The sequence below is a fragment of the Uloborus diversus genome, unplaced genomic scaffold, assembly GCF_026930045.1.
Source record: "Uloborus diversus isolate 005 unplaced genomic scaffold, Udiv.v.3.1 scaffold_284, whole genome shotgun sequence".
Taxonomy (NCBI): domain Eukaryota; kingdom Metazoa; phylum Arthropoda; class Arachnida; order Araneae; family Uloboridae; genus Uloborus; species Uloborus diversus.
In genome coordinates this window covers 73,637-95,562 of record NW_026558444.1, presented here as the reverse complement: position 1 = coordinate 95,562, position 21,926 = coordinate 73,637, and the positions used below count along the sequence as shown (strand labels likewise).

The window sequence follows — 21,926 nt, the reverse complement described above, 5'->3', positions numbered from 1 at the left end:
TACCAGAGGAGGTCTGTTCTAGGGAGGGGCAAGCGCCTCTCCCTAGAACAGAACCTCAGACTCCCTCACTCTTTTCAAATGTCACCAAAGATAATTCAAAACTGCAATTTTAAGACTTCAGTTTCGAAAATTTCCGGGGGAGAGCCACATAACCTTTTTTTCTGCTCTCATCTGGCCAAAAAAAGCAAAAAATAAAATGCTTTTTTAGGGTCAGAATCAGTGGCGCACACAAGGGGAGGATCCAGGGGGTCCGGACCCCTCCCATAGCTCTTGAGTTTTTAATTGACTATAATCTTACGAATGTAGTGCATAAAATAATTCCTAGCAAATGTAGCAATAATTTCAAATTTAATCAGAAAAAAATAAAATTTATATCTCTCTTTGTTCTACTACAAAATAGAACTGTATGTGAGCATAAATTGTTCTAGAATAATGATTTTATTCCCCTGTTTCTTTTTAACTATGTAAAAAGTAAATACATTCATTCTTGTGCTTTCTGGTATTGTAATTAAGTGTTTGTTATTCATAAATTAATAATTTTATTAACTAATGATGAGTAATTGTTCAAAATATTTTTTTAAATGTTTTTTTTGTCTCTGAGAATCAATAAAATCAAAGAATATGTTTATATGCATGTTAGAGTAAGATACGAGAATGATGGGCTTTCGATCTTGGACCCTCCCCTTGAGAAATTCCTGTGTGCGCCACTGGACCATAATTTCAAGCAATTTCCGAGGTCTGCACTAGGGGGGAGGGGGGACTAAAATCCACTATCTTATTGCGCTTATGATTATACCCCTCTCTAACAGGAATCCTGGCTACGCTCATGCTAGCCAATGAATATATCAACACATCCTTCAATTTCAGACTCTCACTGTAACACACACCCAGGTGTCACGCTCCCAGTGTCTCACACGTTTCTTTACACGCGAGTTTTATTCCCATTCGTCCGAGATCAGCGCAACTCTTTTGTCACAATTGTCACAACCCGGTTATGAATGTGTTCCAGAAGAACACATGGATCAGGAGGGCAGTTAATCGCGAACGTTGTGTTACGATATTGGTTGCCTCATGTTTGCTTTACTTCAGTCGGCCATGCCAACCGAAACTGAAGAGCAGCTCAGTAAACATATACCCTTAAGCTGAATATTCCACCATCTGTTAGTCCTCTGAAATTGATATTGGGGTTAGGAAATCCTTCCCGGCGTAAAGATTTGAGCTAATCTAATTTGTAGTTCTTTTATTCAGTTCGTGATATTTTTTACTTGAATAATCATAAATGACTGGTGGTGAAGAATTTAAAAAACCTTTGAATGAAAAGTGTTGAGGTTGTTTTGATGGTGTTTTAGAATGGTGATTAACAAATGGGCTGTAATAATTTGTGTGATAGCTTTCTCTGCTAGTGATTTTGTGGTGTTTGCTGCCGAGGAGAAATCTGTAGCAGCTGATACTTTACAACAAACAACAGAACGTTCTGAGGAATCTGGTTCGGAGGAAGGAAGGGAGCTGGTGCAACTGCAAATTGTAAGTGTTGAATTTTTTCAGAAATGTAAATATTACAATAAAGATATTTAATCCGGTGATTTTGCAAAATCACTACTAAAACAATTAAATGATAAATTTTTTGAATATTTATCAGACCTACCGGTTTATTAATATAATCCGTAACTCGTTTCGGGAAATATAAGAAAAGTCCATGATTTTACCAGAAATCAGTTCACAATTTGGAGAAGAAAAAAAAATATTTTTCTTGACGATGCTCCACATTAAGATTTAAGCTAACTTCGAGAATGTGTTAGAAAGTCATCTCATTCTTGAGGTTTGGAATAGCAACGTATTCGCAAGGGACAAAAAGGCAAATTAAAAAAAAAAAAACGTGGAGAACTTAGAAATTCAAAATGTCGTAACAGAATGAGTTGAAATAAATAAACTTATGAATTAAAATAAGTAGGGAAAGCTGCTGTACCCATGGACAAAATTTACTTTTCAATTTTTGCTGATCTCTGGGAACAGATAATCGATCGGTAAAATTTTCTGGCAGAATCTACAACTTATCAGCTAATTTGCCAATTTTTGTCAGGCGAAAATCTCAAAGATTTCAACTTAAAAAATATTTTCTTAAAATCCGTCTTTTTTGTCCGTGGGTACAACACCCCCGTTCACCCCGCGGACAGGTGCCTTTGTACCCATGGACATATAAAAAAAAACACATAAATAGGTCTGAGGAACTCAATTATACTCAATTATACTTTTCATAAGCCATTTTATATTGAAATACTTCAAACATCCGTTGAAAATAACATTAAACAAAATATCCAACAAAAATTAAACTTTGAAAATTAACCGAAGGTTTTTCCCCTTTTTTTAGTTTTCCTTAATTTTTTAACATCAGTGAACTTAAAAAAAAAATATATTACTCTTAAGAGAGTTCATGATGTTATGAATACTTAATATGTTTTTAAACAAAATATTAACTAGATCCATGATAATATGGCTCTCTATGTACCTAATATAGTAAGTTCAATTTATATGCAAATTGAACACTTTAACAAAATTAACAAATTACAAAAAACTCAGTTTAGATTAAACCAACAAAAACCTAGAAAAGTCGACTTCAAATGAAAACAGGTGGGTTTGACGGTCTGTAGATCTTACAACAGGTGGAGGTTACTTCAACACTATATCTTCAAGCCCTACTTCAAATTCATCATCATTGTTGAAAGCAAATTTCGGACGTTGATGACAAGGCACCATTTTGAGGTACTTCACTTTGTAAGAAGACTCAAGTGTGACCCAAGGAGACTAAAAATTGCCGCCCGTGGGTACGCATGGTTATATGTTCTTGGGTACAAAGGTACGCCATTTTGGTTTTGCAAGGCAGTCACATAGACAAGACCACAGTTTCACAACATTAAAAATCAGAAACAAAACCTTCAAAATGTAGGGAATCATGATACCTACAACAAAAATAAATAATACAATCCACGACGGGCGGGGGGGAAAAAAGCAATTTTTCATGTTTTTTTTTTTTTTTTTTTTAGAGCCTACTAAAACCGAAAAATTATGATAGAATCTTAAATGTTCGTTTGATGGCGTTGAATCTTCCTGGGGTACTGGAAAGGGCTGTGACACACACGTTGAACCCCAATTAGGACCACCCTAGACGATACCCGGAATTTCCCGACCAACGTCCGTGGGTCAGCAGCTTCCCTTACATGCTTTTTACTCAAGAAGAATTTGGGCTCAGTTTGTGATGTGGAACTGTTCAAATGATAAAATTTTTACCTTTATTATTCAGGTCTTTGTTTTGACTAGACATAAAAGTTTTCTAGAAACACTAGTTATTATGTTATTTAAAACTAGTGGTACCCCCCCCCCCCCTTTGCCCGTAATAGAAAAATTAAAAGGTCTTTTGGTTCGCCTGTATATTTACAAATAATGTATGGTGAATTTTCTCGCCAATTGGCTTGTACCCTTGTTACGGTTCCACGTTATGATAATTTCGTAATTTACTCGTTCATCTTATGATATTTTTTTCTTAAAATTGGAATAGAAAAAGAACCACATCGAATTTTCGAAAAATCGCTTCGAGGTGCACACCCCCGTGCTACATACTAACTTTGTGCCAAATTTCATGAAAATCGGCCGAACGGTGTAGGCGCTATGCGCGTCACAGACATCCAGACATCCTCCGGACAGAGAGACTTTCAGCTTTATTATTAGTAAAGAAAATTGGAATAGAAAAAGAACCACATCGAATTTTCGAAAAATCGCTTCGAGGTGCACACCCCCATGCTACATACTAACTTTGTGCCAAATGTCATGAAAATCGGCCCGAACGGTTTAGGCGCTATGCGCGTCACAGACATCCAGACATCCTACAGACATCCAGACATCCTCCGGACAGAGAGACTTTCTGCTTTATTATTAGTAAAGAAGATAAAGATAAAGATCATTATTCATGCTATTATCTCATTTATTTGTTCTGGACTACAATATGCAATCAAAGTAAACCGAAGCAGTACTATACTTTTGTTTGTTTTTTCCCCCAAAAATTTTGTAAGTTTCAACAGTTAGCATGACATTATTTTTATTGTTAACTAGTAGCACCCGCACGGCTTCGCCCGTAATACAAAAATTAAAGGTCTTTTGGTTCGCTTGTATATTTACAAATAATGTATGGTGAATTTTCTCGCCAATTGGCTTGTACCGACGTTACAGTTCCACGTTATGATAATTTCGTATCTCGCCAATTGGCTTGTGCCCATGTTACGGTTCCACGTTACGATAATTTCGTAATTTATGATAGTTTTTTTTTTCTTAAAATTGGAATAAAAAAAGAACCACATCGAATTTTCGAAAAATCGCTTCGAGGTGCACACCCCCATGCTACATACTAACTTTGTGCCAAATTTCATGAAAATCGGCCGAACGGTTTAAGCGCTATGCGCGTCACAGACATCCTACGAACATCCTACAGACATCCTACAGACATCCAGACATCCTCCGGACAGAGAGACTTTCTGCTTTATTATTAGTAACTAGTGGCACCCGCACGGCTTCGCCCGTAATAGAAAAATTAAAGGTCTTTTGGTTCGCTTGTATATTTACAAATGATGTATGGTGAATTTTCTCGCCAATTGGCTTGTACCGACGTTACAGTTCCACGTTATGATAATTTCGTATCTCGCCAATTGGCTTGTGCCCATGTTACGATTCCACGTTATGATAATTTCGTAATTTATGATAGTTTTTTTTTCTTAAAATTTGAATAAAAAAAGAACCACATCGAATTTTCGAAAAATCGCTTCGAGGTGCACACCCCCATGCTACATACTAACTTTGTGCCAAATTTCATGAAAATCGGCCGAACGGTTTAAGCGCTATGCGCGTCACAGACATCCTACGGACATCCTACGGACATCCTACAGACATCCTACAGACATCCTACAGACATCCTCCGGACAGAGAGACTTACTGCTTTATTATTAGTAAAGAAGATAAAGAAGATTCATGAAAATCGGCCGAACGGTTTAGGCGCTATGCGCGTCACAGACATCCAGACATCCTACAGACATCCAGACATCCTCCGGACAGAGAGACTTTCTGCTTTATTATTAGTAAAGAAGATAAAGAATAATGTATGGTGAATTTTCTCGCCAATTGGCTTGTACCGACATTACAGTTCCACGTTATGATAATTTCGTATCTCGCCAATTGGCTTGTGCCCATGTTACGGTTCCACGTTACGATAATTTCGTAATTTATGATAGTTTTTTTTTTCTTAAAATTGGAATAAAAAAAGAACCACATCGAATTTTCGAAAAATCGCTTCGAGGTGCACACCCCCATGCTACATACTAACTTTGTGCCAAATTTCATGAAAATCGGCCGAACGGTTTAAGCGCTATGCGCGTCACAGACATCCTACGAACATCCTACAGACATCCAGACATCCAGACATCCTCCGGACAGAGAGACTTTCTGCTTTATTATTAGTAAAGATAAAGAAGATTCATGAAAATCGGCCGAACGGTTTAGGCGCTATGCGCGTCACAGACATCCAGACATCCTACAGACATCCAGACATCCTCCGGACAGAGAGACTTTCTGCTTTATTATTAGTAAAGAAGATAAAGAATAATGTATGGTGAATTTTCTCGCCAATTGGCTTGTACCGACATTACAGTTCCACGTTATGATAATTTCGTATCTCGCCAATTGGCTTGTGCCCATGTTACGGTTCCACGTTACGATAATTTCGTAATTTATGATAGTTTTTTTCTTCTTAAAATTGGAATAAAAAAAGAACCACATCGAATTTTCGAAAAATCGCTTCGAGGTGCACACCCCCATGCTACATACTAACTTTGTGCCAAATTTCATGAAAATCGGCCGAACGGTTTAGGCGCTATGCGCGTCACAGACATCCTACAGACATCCAGAGAGACATCCAGAGAGACATCCTACAGACATCCTCCGGACAGAGAGACTTTCTGCTTTATTATTAGTAAAGAAGAAATTTCAGTGTTTAAAATATTCATTTTTCGGAATTAAGTCCTCTTTAACCCGCAAAGTGAATCGAATTTTGTACACTTCCGATCTAGTGATTGCAATACCGGCATTTTGAGCTATTTTGCAGTTTCGTAATACCGGTATTTGCTGAGGTAAAACAGCGGTATTTTTGGTATTAGCTGAAAATAATAAGTTTTTGGTTAAAGAGTTTTCTATTTAACTTATTTGATATCTGCTGTTAGTTTAAACGTGCATTTATTTTTTTATGGGATATTACGAAAATCAATCTGCTGATGAAAAAATTTGACTTCAAAAACACGAATTAATAAAATATTTTAGAAGTTTCGGAAAGATTACAAAATGATATTTTCATCACTGAATGATGTTATAAATTGCGAAAATGTGAACTATGTTTTTACTTCCTTTTACGAAGTAAAGGAAGTATTGTATTCACGAAAAAATAATGACACAAAAATAGGCCTTAATTTCCATTTTGCTCACCCCCTAATGAATGTTGAGTTTTTTTTTTTTTTTTTTTGAACCCGACCACACGTGGATATATGTCAAACAACGTATTGACACCCGAAATTTCCATTTTGACGATCCCCGAATTAATTACAACGAGTTTGTTCGTGACTTCTGTATGTACGTATGTATGTGCGCACGTACGTATGTGTGTGTGTATCTCGCATAACTCAAAAAGGCATGACCCAGAAAGTTGAAATTTGGTACGTAAGTCTAGCTGTGCACATCCCCTTTTGGTTGCATTTGGTGGCATGTTCCTAAGGGGGTCTTTTACACCTTTTTGGGGGGAAATCATTGTTAATATCAATGCAAACTCAACAAGGTATTATAATTTGGCAAACACTTGGCGACATGTCACACAGCTTTTGGTCGCCAAGATTTTCGCCAACGTGGCGATAAAAAAATTTGCCGGTTTTTTTTTTTAAAATTTGGTTTCATTTTGGCCATTGTTGACGACATTTAGAGAGTTAACCATTGAATCACATTAAAATGTCCAATATTGGGAAAAATAACCTGTATAAAAAGTTTTTTTGCTTCAGTTCGCAACAAACTTTCGGCAAAAATACTTAAAGTGTTTCTTTGCTTACTCCAAATCACTATTCGCAACTCGTGCCCACTAGCACCTGAAAGTGTGTGTACTAGACCGTATCTATGGGTTTTTTTTTTTTTTTTTTTTTGAGCAATCACGATTGCTTATTGTTCTCACTTGACTGCTTTAATGTCCTTTGATTTTATTTTCCCACCGCCACCCTCTGCAGCATCACCGTCGACCGACTCCTCACGATGCTGCTCCTATAGCGAAAGCCGTCTCCAGGTTGCGTCCATGTCCTACACACACGCGCATACATACACAACTACACACACACACATACACACACCCACGAACGCCTACACACACACACGCGCGTACACACACAGCACTGCATACACAACATGCACACACATGCATACATGCACACACGCACGCACCCACACACATTCACCTACACAAACACACACGCGCATACATACATACACACGCTCGTGATTGCGAAAAACATAATTTGAATTCAAGATGTCAAAAATTCAAATTAATTTCTTTCTTTTTGTTGTAAATAATTATTTTTTTTTTCGTATGTTCGAAATTTTATGTTGATAAAAAGTTTTTTCTTGACTCGACCACACGTGCATATATACCTAAGAGCGTATAGACGCTCCAAATATCCATTTTGACGATTCCCGAGTTAATTACAACGAGTTTTCTCGTGACGTCTGTACGTACGTATGTATGTGTGTGAGAATATGAGTACGTGCGTACGTGCGTAACTCAAGAACGGTATGTCCTAGAAAGTTGAAACTTGGTACGTAGAATCCTAGTGGGATCTAGTTGTGCACCTCCTTTTTTTGGTTGCATTTGGAAGTTCCAAAGGGGGTCTTTTGCACTTTTTTTGGGAGTTGAAAATTGTTACTTTCAATACAAACTCAAGTGGTGTTACAATTTTGCACACACTTGGCGATACATCACCAAGCTTTTAGTCGCCAAGTTTTGTCACCAACTTGGCGACAAATTTGGCGTTTTTTTTTTTTTTTTTTAAATCTGGTTTCAATTTGGCTACTATTGGCGATATTTAGAAAGTTAACCATTAAATTCCATTAAAACTGCCAATATTAGAAAAATTAATCAATATAAAATGTTTTTTTTGAGCAATCACGATTGCTTATTGCTTTCATTTGACTGTTTTTGGCGTGCTATCATTTTATTTTCCCACCGCCACCCTCTGCACCATCACCGTGGACAGGCGGGCTCCTCACGCTGCTGCTCCTACAGCGAAAGCCGTCTCCAGGTTGCATCCATGTCCTACACACACGCGCATACATACACAACTACACACACACACATACATACAGACACTTACACATATACACACACAAAAACCTACACACACACACACAAAACTACCCACACTTTCATGCCTGCACACAGACACAAACACACATATCCCCCCCCCCCACACACACTCGTGATTGCGAAAAACATAATTTGAATTCAAGATGTCGAAATTCAAATTAATTTTTTTTTTTTGCTTTGGTTCGCAACAAATTTGGGGTGAAAATAAAAGTGTTTCTTTTGCTTACTAAGTCCAAGGCACTATTATCTTTAAATTAGCGTGAAAGGAAGTCTGTGATGCACATCAGCTCGGTTTTTTTTATTCATTTTTTTTTTTGGAACACCCTATATTTCCAGTCTAGAAACACGCACTTTCAGTCTTTTTAAGTGACAGTAAGAGAATAGGGAAAGACTCGGGGGTTATCTCCTGAAAATGTGACTTGCCATCAGCTTTGAGAATGTTAGGAGGGGGGGGGGGGGGATGTAGACGTAAAATATTCCGGATCTTTCACTCTCAGAAACGTATTTTAAAGCTATTTTTAGCAACGTTAGATAAAGGACAGGAGGTACTATTCCCAACGAAAATTTATTTGTAATGAAAGCCTCCAAAACTCAATTTATACTTAGTTGATCCAAACTGAGGGAGCATAGTGAGTAAACTGGTATTCCTTCGGAAAATGTTCGAAATTGAGGTCTTAAAATTGAATTTTAAATAATGTTTGGGTCATATTAAAAAGGAGTATGCCGATCTAGGACTTCACTCTGAAAAGTTTCGGAAAAAAATGGCCTAAACTTTAATTTTGCATTAACAATTCTGAATTGACTTCTCAATAACAGAAACTGTTTGTTGAAAGGCCGTAAATCAACTTACGCCCTTTTGACAGAAAGTGATTCAACTGTCGAAACTCTGGATTAATGCTTCACTTTTTCTAGGTAGATAACTTTTCGGCTTTGGAAAAAAAAAAAACCTTTGATTGTATTATGCACCGTTGCTTGTTTTTATATTTTTTGTCAACAAACATTTATGTAACTTTTTTTAAATTCTTTTCAAGCTCTTCCGCCATGGAATGAGAGCACCTGATCAAACATTCCCTGGGGACTTAAATCCAATAGACGTATGGAGAGAAGGAGTTGGTCGCTTAACACAAGTAAGAAATACATTAGTAACAGGTAACTAAAATTAAAAATTTTAAAAAACCTCGACTGAGTCGCAACTGTAGAATTAAGAGGGAAAATTGTAAATCCTTTTAAAAGCCTTGTACTATTAAAAATCAATTTCAAGTATTTTATTTGCTAACAAATAGAAACTGGCAACAGATAAAAATTTTAAATCATTGTGTTTAATTCATAGACTAATAATAAGAGTAGACCATAGACTAATAATAAGAGTAGACCGAGCTTTCTCATTCTTGCTGATAAAGAAAATTGGTTCATAGATGTATCATGTGACTAGTGGAAGGGCTTGGCGAAGACTTTGGCAGCATGGTTGCTAGATGGCAGCATTATCTATAGTTTGGCACTCGACATGTATTTTAAGACAATGTGTTTTCATTAAAAAAAACTTCCAGGTGCAGAGATTGAACTGTTTTTCTTTTAGTTATGCATTATTTTGACATTAGTAATAGTTTTTGATCAGTTTTCGGTAACTTTTATTTCATTTGGAGCTGTCAGCGTTGGCGTGAACGAAATGGCGTAAACGTTTTGCGTTAACGCAAAAATGTACTAATCGGTATCTTAAATTGAAACTGTAGGTAAAAATCTTACCGTTTGCTGATTCTTCTTGGTCGCTTGCGTCTTTTATTGCTTAGAGAGTTATTGAAATTGACTAAAGAAAATGCACAATACTATCTAAACGAAAAACTCACTATATTAACAAAATATTTACAACTTAGAATAACAAATTTACAAATCGGACTCCATAAAAGATCATTCTTCCGTATTCCATCAATTCGATTTATTTTATTTCGCGCTGGCGTTGATCGTCTGCTACTATTAACGCCCGCTGTTGCTAGGATATCCACCAGTCACATGGTTTGGTTTATGAGCAGCAAAAGGGTTGCCATAGCTCGGTCTACTCTTATTATTAGTCTATGGAGTAGACCGAGCTTTCTCAGACCAGCTGATGAATAAAATCGTTCACGCATACATCATGTGACTGGTGGAAGGCTTGGCGAAAACTTTGGCAGCATGGTTGCTAGATGGCAACATTATCTATAGTTTGGCACTCGACATGTATTTTAAGACGTAATGTGTTTTCATTATAATTTTTTTCCAGGTGCAGAGATTGAACTGTTTTTCTTATAGTTATGCATTATTTTGACATTAGAAATTAGTTTTTGATCACAGTTTTTAGTAACTTTTATTTCATTCCAAACTGCTACGTCAGCGTTGGCTTAAACGTAATGGCGTAAACGTTTTGCGTTAACGCAAAAATGTACAAATCGGTATCTTAAATTGAAATTGTAGGTAAAAATCTTACCGTTTGCCGATTCTTTTTTGGGTGCTTGCATCTTTAATTGCTTAGGGAGTTATTGCAATTGAATGAAGAAAATGCACAATACTATCTAAACGAAAAATTCACTATATTAACAAAATATTTACAGCTTAGAATAACAAATTTACAAATCGGACTCCGTAAAAGATCATTCTTCCGTGTTCCATCAATTCTATTTATTTTATTTCTCGCAGGCGTTGATTGTTGCTAGGATATCCACCAGTCACATGGTTTGGTTTATGGTTTATGAGCAGCAAAAGGGTTGCCATAGCCCAGTCTATTCTTATTATTAGTCTATGGTTTAATTTCCTTGTCGGCCAACAATGAATTCGAAGGTCATTCGCGTGAATAAAGGCTTAGCCGTTATTAAAATCTGTTTTTAAAAAACGTTATAATTCGAATTCTATGCAACATGGAAGTTCCAAACACATTTTATCAGACGAGGAAAAAAATTCTCTTTATTTTGGTATTAAATTTTAAAATTTTCAAATATGGTGTCACGGCAAAAATTGCGAAAAAAACTTTCAGAGGTTTTTAATTAATATCTTCGTTAATTATTGTCATCCAAAGATGCAACCTAGCTAAGATCACTCTCGATCAACTTTCCTTTTGAACGGTTTTTTTTTTTTTTTTTTTTTTGTAATCGGTCCATCCGATTAGGCACTAAAGTGCCACAGACACACATACATTTAGATACACAGACACGTCAAACTTATAACCCCCTTCCTTTGTGTGTCGGGGGTTAAAAAGAGAGAAAACTGGACTGAAAAATATTTTAAATTTATTGTTTATCAGTTTTTCCTAAATATATTGTTACGGATCCGGTGCGACTTCCAGCTTTCTTGAAATGACGACACAGTTCTTGAGAAAACGAAGGAGATGTATTTACACTATGTACAGGAACGATCGTTAACAACTGCTAAATTAATCATCAGCAATTAAGCAAATATCACTCAACACCGTAAACTCCACGGGTTACACACGTATTTACTTCCAAATACGAAAAACAACACAGCGAAATGCCTCGCAATAAACAGAGCTAATACACTCTCAGTACAAATTCTCAATCGAAACTGACTTTTTATCATGCGGACCGCTATTTATACACATCGAAAGAGAACTCTCAAATATTCCACAAGATTTCCGAAAATCGTAAACCGTTATTTTATTTCTTCCCCCGTACAAATTTTATCATTCAGAAATGAGGAAACCGTATACTTCAGCCGAATGTACGGGGGCTGTATATTCATTACAAGACACTATTTACAGGTTACGTTACTACAACAATTTTAGATAAATGATACTTTAATAAACTCAAATTAATCACAAAAATAATTACTATTTACAGAATTTGTAGCAATATGATCTTCAAGTCTACTTGGATCATTATAACAATCAATATTAAGATACAAATTAGAGACTTCGGACCAAGAAGAGGAGAGACAGCGCAACCTCAACATGTTGAAAGCTTTCAGGAATTTAAAAAAAAAAAATCGGTTTTAATACATTTTTTAAAAAATTTTGTCTTTACATTATGTTTGAATTTGCCTCTATGAAGCTTATTTCAATGACAGTTTAAAATATAATGTTACAAATTCCGTAAATAGTAATTATTTTTGTGATTAATTTGCGTAATCTAGCTAAATTAGGCGTTTACTAAATTATCTTTCATCTAAAATTATTGTAGTAACGTAACCTGTAAATAGTTTCCTGTAATGAATATACAGCCCCTATACATTCGGCTTAGGTATACGGTCCCCTATTTTTCATTGATAAGGTTTGTGAATGAAAGAAATAAAATAACGGTCTACGATTTTCGAGAAGCATTTGGAATCTTGTGGAATATTTGAGAGCTCTCTTTTCGGTGTGTATAAAAAGCCGTTACGCAGGATAAAAAGTTCAGTTTCGATTGAGAATTTGTACTGAGAGCGTATTAGCTCTGTTTATTGCGAGGCTTTTCGCTGTGTATGGAAGTGTATCGTATTTGGAAGTAAATACCTGTGTAACCGTTGAGTTTACGGTGTTGTGTGATATTTGCTTAATTGCTGATGATTAATTTAGCAGTTGTTGACGCTCTTTCCTGTACATAGTGTAAATAAATTTCCTGTGTCTTTAATCAAGAACTGTGTCGTCCTTTCAAGAAAGTTGGAAGCCGCACCGGATCCATTACAATAATATTATGGCTGTTCAAAAAATATCTAATCCTTCTTGAGATAATATGTATTTTAATATTTCAATTCGAAATGTAGAATGATATGCTTAATATTGTGGTATTAAATTTGCTTAAAAAACAGTGACTTGAAATCATTCTTTAGTAATTAATTATTTCCCTTTTTACAGCACGGCAAGTATCAAATGTATTGTTTGGGGAGGCATTTGAGATGGCTCTACCGCAATTTTATCACTGCTAGCCCAGTTGAAGTAAGAATTTTTTTTTTCCCGCTGCATAATCTTTGTAACTCTGTCAACAATTTTACATCAATCTTAAATTTCATAACATACGGACCAATATCCCTGCCTGGTTTCGGGCATTAATGGGGTGTTTCCTTCAGGGGAGTCAGTACCCTAAATACTTTCAAAAATTTGATTTTTTGATTTTTATATATTTTGAAACTCCATTTCAATACCTTTTTAATGATACAAATTTCTTGATCTTGATCATATTAGAAGTAAGTTAAAAAGTGCTTCAAAAAAAGGTAAACATATGTTGATAAGGTATGATTTTCCCCTTTAAATTGCAATATCTCGAAATGGTATTTTTGAAACTAAATGTTCCTTTTTCTCAGAAACTTAATTGTGTTATGATTTGAAATTTTTATCACCTATTCCATGTATCGAGTTGCATATACTGAAGTAAAATTTTTCTCATATTCCAAAAATATTTTTTTATAGAGCTGATTTCGTGTTGCAAAATGGCATTTTTTGAACAAAATACAGTGACTTACGCATTAGAATTTTTTAAATAAAAACTAAGCTTCTTTTCTGTAAAATTTTAATTCAGTAAAGAGAAAAGAGTCTACTTAAGGTACAGAAAAAATTTCATTATTGTATCTTCAATAGATTTTCAGAAAAAGGTACATGAACCTTTGCAAATTAACATTGATGGTATAGGGGGTACTGACTCCCCTTCAGTCGAAAGTACAACTTTTAGTCACTAAAATTGATCGAATAAGCGAAAAAAAATAATAACATGGAGACAAAAAAATCTATTATTTCCCCCAACAGTTATTTTTACTTCCTTTACAAAAAAGGTAGTATTGTATCACATTAATTTTCACTCAAAAATCAGCCTTGATTTCCATTTTTCTCACCCCCGAATGAATATTGAGTTTTTTTTCCGACCCGACCACACGTGGATATATGCTTAGGAACCTACAGACACCCGAAATATCCATTTTGACGAGTCCAGAGTTAATTGCAACGAATTTTCTCGTGACGTCCGTATGTACGTATGTATGTGCGTACGTGCGTATGTGTGTATGTATCTCGCATAACTCAAAAACGCTATGTCCTAGAAAGTTGAAATTTGGTACGTAGACTCCTAGTGGGGCCTAATTGTGCACCTTCCCCTTTGGTTGCATTCGGATGTTTCTAAGGATGTCTTTTGCCATTTTTTGGGGGGAAATCATCGTTAATTTCGATGTAAAAAGTGGTGTTATAATTTGTCGGACACTTGGCGATATATCGCCAATGTTTTGATCGCCAAGTTTTGTCGCCAACCTGGCGACAAATTTGGCGATTTTTAAAAATTTGGTTTCAATTTGGCCACTGTTGGTGATATTTAGAGAGTAAACAATTGAATCACATTAAAATTGCCAATAATGGGGAAATAACATTAAATTGGAGTAAAAGGAAGTCATGTGATGCACACATTGGCTCGTTTATTTAATTTTTTTTCAAACGTCCGGTTTTGGAAATAAGGCGTGGTCTTTATGACGTCACAAGTGATGTACTTTGCCGCGCTAATGTACTGCCGCGCTAAAAATTTTACACTTTGTTGTCGATCGCGGTTCCAAGTTATGATAATTTGCGCTGTGTGCTAATGGCATTTCATCACTTGTGATGTCATGTGCAGAAGCGCAAAAAATGAATTTCAATCTGCGCAGCCATTAAAATAATTGTTAACAAATATTAAACTTCGTCAAATTATTTAAAAGATGGTTAACCTATTTTTTTAAGCATGCTCTTTCAGAGAAAAATACTTTTAAAAATTCGGAAACGACCCCGTTGAAGCAAAGTGTCGATATTGTTACTTTATACATTCTGAATATTGTAACTTTATAACAAGTTACCAAAACTACCAGAGACAATGGCAGAAACTGCAACAGTGAAAATAAAGATTAAGAATTTGATGTAGGGCAATCTAGGGCAAAGTGAAACGGTAAAACATTTTCACAGTTTTCAGCGCCACCTATCTAACAATATTTTAAGTAATTTCTTGAACACATAGTTGATTTCAGTCAAAACAAATACCTCTAAAGATCAAAGAAAATAATAATACAAGTCGTTTTCAAAATTTGATACACATATTACAATATTTTGCGATTTATTAAAAATTTATTTTATTGTTGCAAAATTATCAAGTTTTTGCAATTAACATTTTAAGTATTAATAGGAACATACTAATATCCAGTGCAGTACTTATATTTAGTTATAGGCAGATTTTTATTTTAAACTAGTGGTACCCACACGACTTTGCCCGTAATAGAAAAACTAAAAGGTCTTTTGGTTCGCCTGTATATTTACAAATAATGTATGGTGAATTTTCTCGCCAATTGGCTTGTATCCATAATACGGTTCCAAGTTATGATAGTTTCGTATCTCAAAAATTGGCTTGTGCCCATGTTACGGTTCCATGTTATGATAATTTCGTTATTTACTCGTCCATCTTATGATATTTTTGTTCTTAAAATTGGAATAGAAAAAGAAGCACATCGAATTTTCGAAAAATCGCTTCGAGGTGAACACCCCCATGCTACAAACTAACTTTGTGCCAAATTTCATGAAAATCGGCTGAACGATCTAGGCGCTATGCGCGTCACAGAGATCCAGACATCCAACAGACATCCTCCGGACAGAGAGACTTTCAGCTTTATTATTAGTAAAGATAAAGATGCTTAATGTGATTAGTCCAGCGCACGTAGGGCAAAGTGAAATAGTTCATTTCGTTTATTTATTATTCATTTAAAAAATCACTTACGTATTTATTCATCAATAAATTCACTTATTTTCTTATGCATTCACTATTTTATTCACTCATTTATTTTGTCTCTTCTATCAATTTATTTTATTTATTTATTTATTTATTCCTTTATTGTTTCATTATAAACTCATTTACTCATTCATTTGATGAAAACTGTTTTTACTAATGAAATACAAAATATTTCCATCGAAAAATGTTTCATTTTTCATTTTACCCCATGCAAAAAAAGAGAACAATTTTCACTTTCTTTTTCTTTAAGTACAAATTTACCCCAAAAAATGACAAATAATATTTCAATGCATTATTTTTTCTTTATTTACTGTAATCTTTAAAATAAATTTCCAATTTGAAAAAGGAAAGTTGTCTTAACTATTTGACTTTGCCACACGTTCCCCACAAATTTATTTTCTAAAATAATATCAACTTTTCTGTTGTATACTTAAAAAAAAATTATTTATTGTCTAAAATTCTAAAATATCAACTTTTCTGTTGTATACTTTAAAAAAAATATTATTTATTGTCTAAAATTCTAAAATATCAACTTTTCTGTTGTATACTTTTAAAAATATTATTTACAGTCTAAAATTCTAAAATATCAACTTTTCTGTTATATACTTCTAAAATATATTAAGCTTTTTTATTTATTGAACTAGAAAATCACCCTTCAAGGTATGACGAGTGAAAATTGCTTCTATGAAAATTCGAACGAAGCCGTTGCCTGTTCGATGATATTTTGGTAGTTGAAATTTTAACCCTAACTCCAGTGGATTAACCCTAAACTGCAGTCGATATCGTTCATTGCTGAGCACTTTTTCGTTTCTTCATTCTCCTAAAATGACGCTTTTACCAGTAAAACAGTTAATTTTCCGCATCCAGTTCAGCTATGTCAAAATAAAGCCTTTCCTTTCCAATTTAAACATTACTACCAAAATATATTACTAAATAATCATGCCGTGGCGCGAGTTTCATTGTTGATTACACAGGAGCGTTCCTCGATCATTGGCTATTATGTATAGGAGGATGACTTACTTTTACAAAGCAAAAGAATATTTCCTTTTTAGTCATTCAAGGTAGCTTTCAGTCACAATAGGGAAGTTTTCGATTTTTCAATTTTATTTTTATATGATAGAGTAACACGTATGAACATCATAGGTGAAAAAATTTTTGCGATACGATAAGTAGTTTTTTTAAATTAATTTTTAAAGTTCAAGCGCTTGTGACGTCAAATGGCATACGAAGTGACGTCATGCCCTCTTCCGATAGGGGAGAAGCCGAAGGTCACGCATTCGACTTCGAAGACGAAACGTAAAAGGCTTATCTCCTCGCATTTAACTCCTCGCGTTTCTGGAACATTAAACCTCTCATCCTCTGGGAAATATTCGAATATCCTCATTGATGTTACATGAGGAAGATTATTTAGATTGTGCTTTAACGAATCCGGCCTCCATAGTGTGTTCAAAAGGATTATTGAATTTCTAAAAAATAAAAATATCAGCGCGCTCAAAATGTTCCTAGCGAAAACAAGGGATCTTCGGCGGAAGGCTGCCCATTCGCGCCCTGTGACGTAGGCTCGTGACGCTTCAGAAGAGCGCACTTTTGCGCGTGGTTTTTTAAAAATTCATTAAAAATCAACCACGGTGTTTTAAAATTCGTCGATGGTGAATTTTTTAGTTTTGAGGGTCAATTAACAATATCCAATAGCCAAAATATGAACATTTAATAGGTTGCAACTTCCCTATTTCTCTGTTCTAAACTGTCCCACTCGTATTTTAATGTATTGGTTGGTGTGAAACGGAAGAATCACTCTTAAACTATGGTTAAGAATCACTCTTAACTTACGGTGTATGGTTATCCAAAATTAAATCTTCCATTTGAAATGAAGTCTTAGCCTGGTTTAAAGCTATGCTGCCGTTTAGGGCCACTCAGGCCCGCGCCAAGTCTGATCGGCGCCGTCGTGCAAATGTCTTTTGAGCGCCTTATGCAGTGGCGTTCGGCGAAAATATAGTTAACACCAGGCATGAGGTTTTGCACACAAATATGACGTAGAAAATAAAATACGTTTGGCATTTAATTTATTTTAAAAAACAATGTTTAAAAATGTGTATTTTACAGTTTGCGTTTTTACTTCAAATCTCGAAGTTATTTCGAGTTCATTAGCTCCTCTGATATGCTAATGTATGCTTGGAAAAAGAAAATACTTTAAATAGTTAACATCGCTCTAAATATATCTCTAATCCTTAATTGATGAATAATTAATCAAACTTTTATGCCTGTTAAAATATGACAACAGGTTACTCATTATGTTTCTAAATTGAAATGTAGAGGATATGCCACCTCAAAATCTGAAACTGAACCCCCCCCCCCCCTTTCCGGTAAAACCAATAATTCTAAAATACGGAAGACATTGAATGTGATATCTAAAACAAATACATTGTCTAAAGCTCTATTTTTGACACACAGAAAAAGATCAGGGGAGGGGAATCAAGTAATATGGTCAAGTCACTACTGTTTGGAACTAAAAAGTTAGCCAAAATTGTTGTCTGCAATATACAAATGTTACGCACATGTAAAAAAAATGCAAATTGGTTTACAGTATCTTTTATGTATGATAACACGAAACAGTCGAATTACAACGAACAATAATTAACTAGTATGTTGTGGCCATCATGAAACTTTCTTCTATATTTTTCTTTTTTTTTTCTGATCCCTCCCCATGCTTGACGAGGAAGCAATATTCCCAACAAAAACAAAATGACACATGCAAAAACTTGACGACCAGCACAATGTCTGATTTATTGGAAAAGCAAAGCAAAGAGCGAAAATTGAAAGTTATTTTAAAAGCCTTGCTTGAATTAATTACAAATATTTTATTTGTTAACAAACATAGGATGGCAACAGTTAAAAATTTTAAATCATTGAGATAATATTTCCGATCATTTCCATACAATTAAAATCACGAGAAATACGCAGACGACAATCTATTACGATTTATCTTTCTTGTTGTTGCATTAATAAAAATATTTTTATTCGCTAAAAAAATAATGATAATAAAAATAAATCAGCACCTCTTGGAGCGATTGGCGTCAAAATTGAACCAAAGCCTGCTTACATATGGATTCACATATATTCCAAATTTCAACCAGAACGTAGCATTACTTCTTGAGATAGGGCACTCACAATGGAAAAAAAGAACGGACGATTGCGCTACTCCCTTTTTAGCCGTTGACACCGAAATAAAATCAGCTCTTATACCCACTAAGGGCTACTTGCCGATAAATTTTTCTTTCATTCCGTTCATTATTTCTTGAGATACAGCAGTCACAATTGACGACGAAAAACGTTCTATAGCTCAACCCCCGTTTGAGTTATTGCACCAGAATTGAATCAGCACCTGTTCCTGTTAATGGCAACATATGGACCAAATTTTGTTTGATTCCGCAGGGTTACTTCCTGAGGAATAGCAAGCACGCGCAACTCAAAAAACGTCCCATTGCTCCACCCCCCTTGGAAGAAATCGCGCCAAAAACCAATGGGCACAAGTTCACATAGGGGCACATATGTGTACCAAGTTTCGTTCGATTTCATGCGGTAGTTTTTGCTGTAGAGCGGCCACAAAAAACTGGTCACACACAGACGTGACACACACACACACACACACACACACACACACACACACACACACACACACACACACACACAGACATTTTCCAAAAATAATCGAAATGGACTCAGTACACCTCAAAACGTTCGAATCCGTCAAAATTCGAAATTCGAAAATTTGCGCGAATCCAATACTTTCTTATATATATTAGATATAGAAGAAAGTAAAAATTAGAAAATTTTAGGGTTATCAAAATGGGGTGAATTTCTAACGTTATTTTGAAAGCTTCCACTTGAAAAACGTACAGTTTTTCTTGTGAGAGGGGCACCGAATTTTGACAGGGCTGAACTGGGTCCAGTAACTTGACTGCTGTACGCTACCTGCTGTAGTTTAGAGTTCATCCACTGGAGTTAGGGTTAAAATTTCAACTATCAAAATATCACAAAACAGGCAATTGGTGCGTTCAAACGTAGAAGCAACTTTCACCCGTCATACCTCGACGGGCGACGTTCTAGTGCTAGAAAGAAAAAAGAATAAAAAATGTTGTTAAAAAGAAGAGTTTTCCGAAAAGCGTTTCTTCCATTTATAAATGTCGTGAGATGCACGGGGCTAAGCCCCTACATGTACCAGGCCGAACTCTCTGCCATTTTGGATCAAAAGTCGGAGAAATATTACCACACTAGATGTGTTTTCGCTTCCTTTCAGCTTCATTTTATGTTAGCGTAATGCGTTCGTTTTTGTCCCGAATTGTTATTAGAACTACAGAGAGTGTCATATTTTGAAAAAATAAACAAACCAACAAAATATCAAGAAATCGAAAACATTTCAATTGGTGAAATATTACATATATTACTATTATTCGGTTGTTTGTATGTTTAATTAACTTGCTAATTAATTATGAAACTGGTATTACTTTACATTATTAATGCTCTTAGTAGTATTAGTGTAACTATATATTTTTATGTGCTGATACTGTATACTTGAATTTCCAATAAAGTGAATTAGTCCTATTTTTGGCAGCATTGCGTTTTGGGATCTTAGCAATTAATTTATCAACTGATTTTAAAATGCAACAGTTGTATGAAAAAAAACAAAAAAGCATATTTCTTTAGACTAAACTACTCCATAGCAATAAAAGTAATACCGAGAACTTACATAACAATGTGTACTGCTTTCGCACTGCCGAGTTTTAGCTTCGGATGTCCAGCAAATCGTCAATAAAATTGAATTTTATCTTGGGTTATTAATTTTGAAATTTAAAGAAACAAAATCCTTTCTGTGAGCTATTAACACAGTACACTGTGGCACATTCACTTATTTTTATGATCTTAACAATCTTTCTTGCGTATTTTAATAATTCATCTTATGGCAATGGCTCAAAAACAAACTGTCACTTTGATCCAAAATGGCGGATGCGTCGGCTCCCTAGTTATAGGGGCCTTACACGGGGCGTAGGTGACAAAAGATAGAAGGAATAAAATGTGTAAGTTCAAATCACATGAGCCCCCCTCCCCCCAGGCTCAAGCTTCGTAACAGTCACCCTTAACAACTCCTACCATAAAACAAATGGGTATTTCTCGTATCACTTGCCATATTCGTCTTCAAGTGTTCATTCTTCTGTTCTTTTCGCGTGTCAAAATGCAAAACTGAAAAAATGTCAAAAAACTGATAACTGCTCGGCAATATATCACTCGTTTGGAAAAAGACTGCCACAGTACGAAATTTTTTATTTATTTATTTATTTATTTATTTATTTATTTTTTGAGCGATCACATTGCTTATTGTTCTCACTCGACTGTCCTTGGCGTTACGTTGATTTTATGTCCCCCCCCGCCTCCCTCTGCAGCACCACCCGTCAACCGGCTCCTCCCGATGCTGCTCCTCTAGCGAAAACCATCTCCAGGTTGCGTCCATATCCTACACACACACGCATGCAAACATACACCTACACACACACCTACATATACACACATACACACACACAAACACACACACCTACATATACACACATACACACATCCACACACTCATGCCTATACACAGACACAAACACACACGCCTACATACACACACACATACCCACACAAACACACACGCCTACATACACACACATACCCACACTGATGCCTGTACACAGACACAAACACACACGCCTACATACACACACACATACCCACACAAACACACACGCCTACATACACACACACACATACCCACACTG

The 21,926-nt window shown here is 35.4% G+C and overlaps 1 protein-coding gene across 1 annotated transcript in view; it reads left to right on the top strand.

Annotated features, from left to right (window-relative positions):
- The first annotated feature begins 1,350 nt into the window (after positions 1-1,350).
- Positions 1,351-21,926, top strand: part of LOC129233244 (lysosomal acid phosphatase-like) — a 59,296-nt gene continuing 38,720 nt past the window's right edge. Inside the window, exons 1-3 of the mRNA XM_054867296.1 lie at positions 1,351-1,524; positions 9,460-9,555; positions 13,242-13,322. Of these exons, the coding sequence (XP_054723271.1) occupies positions 1,351-1,524; positions 9,460-9,555; positions 13,242-13,322 (351 nt within the window). The remainder of the gene's footprint in view (positions 1,525-9,459; positions 9,556-13,241; positions 13,323-21,926) is intronic.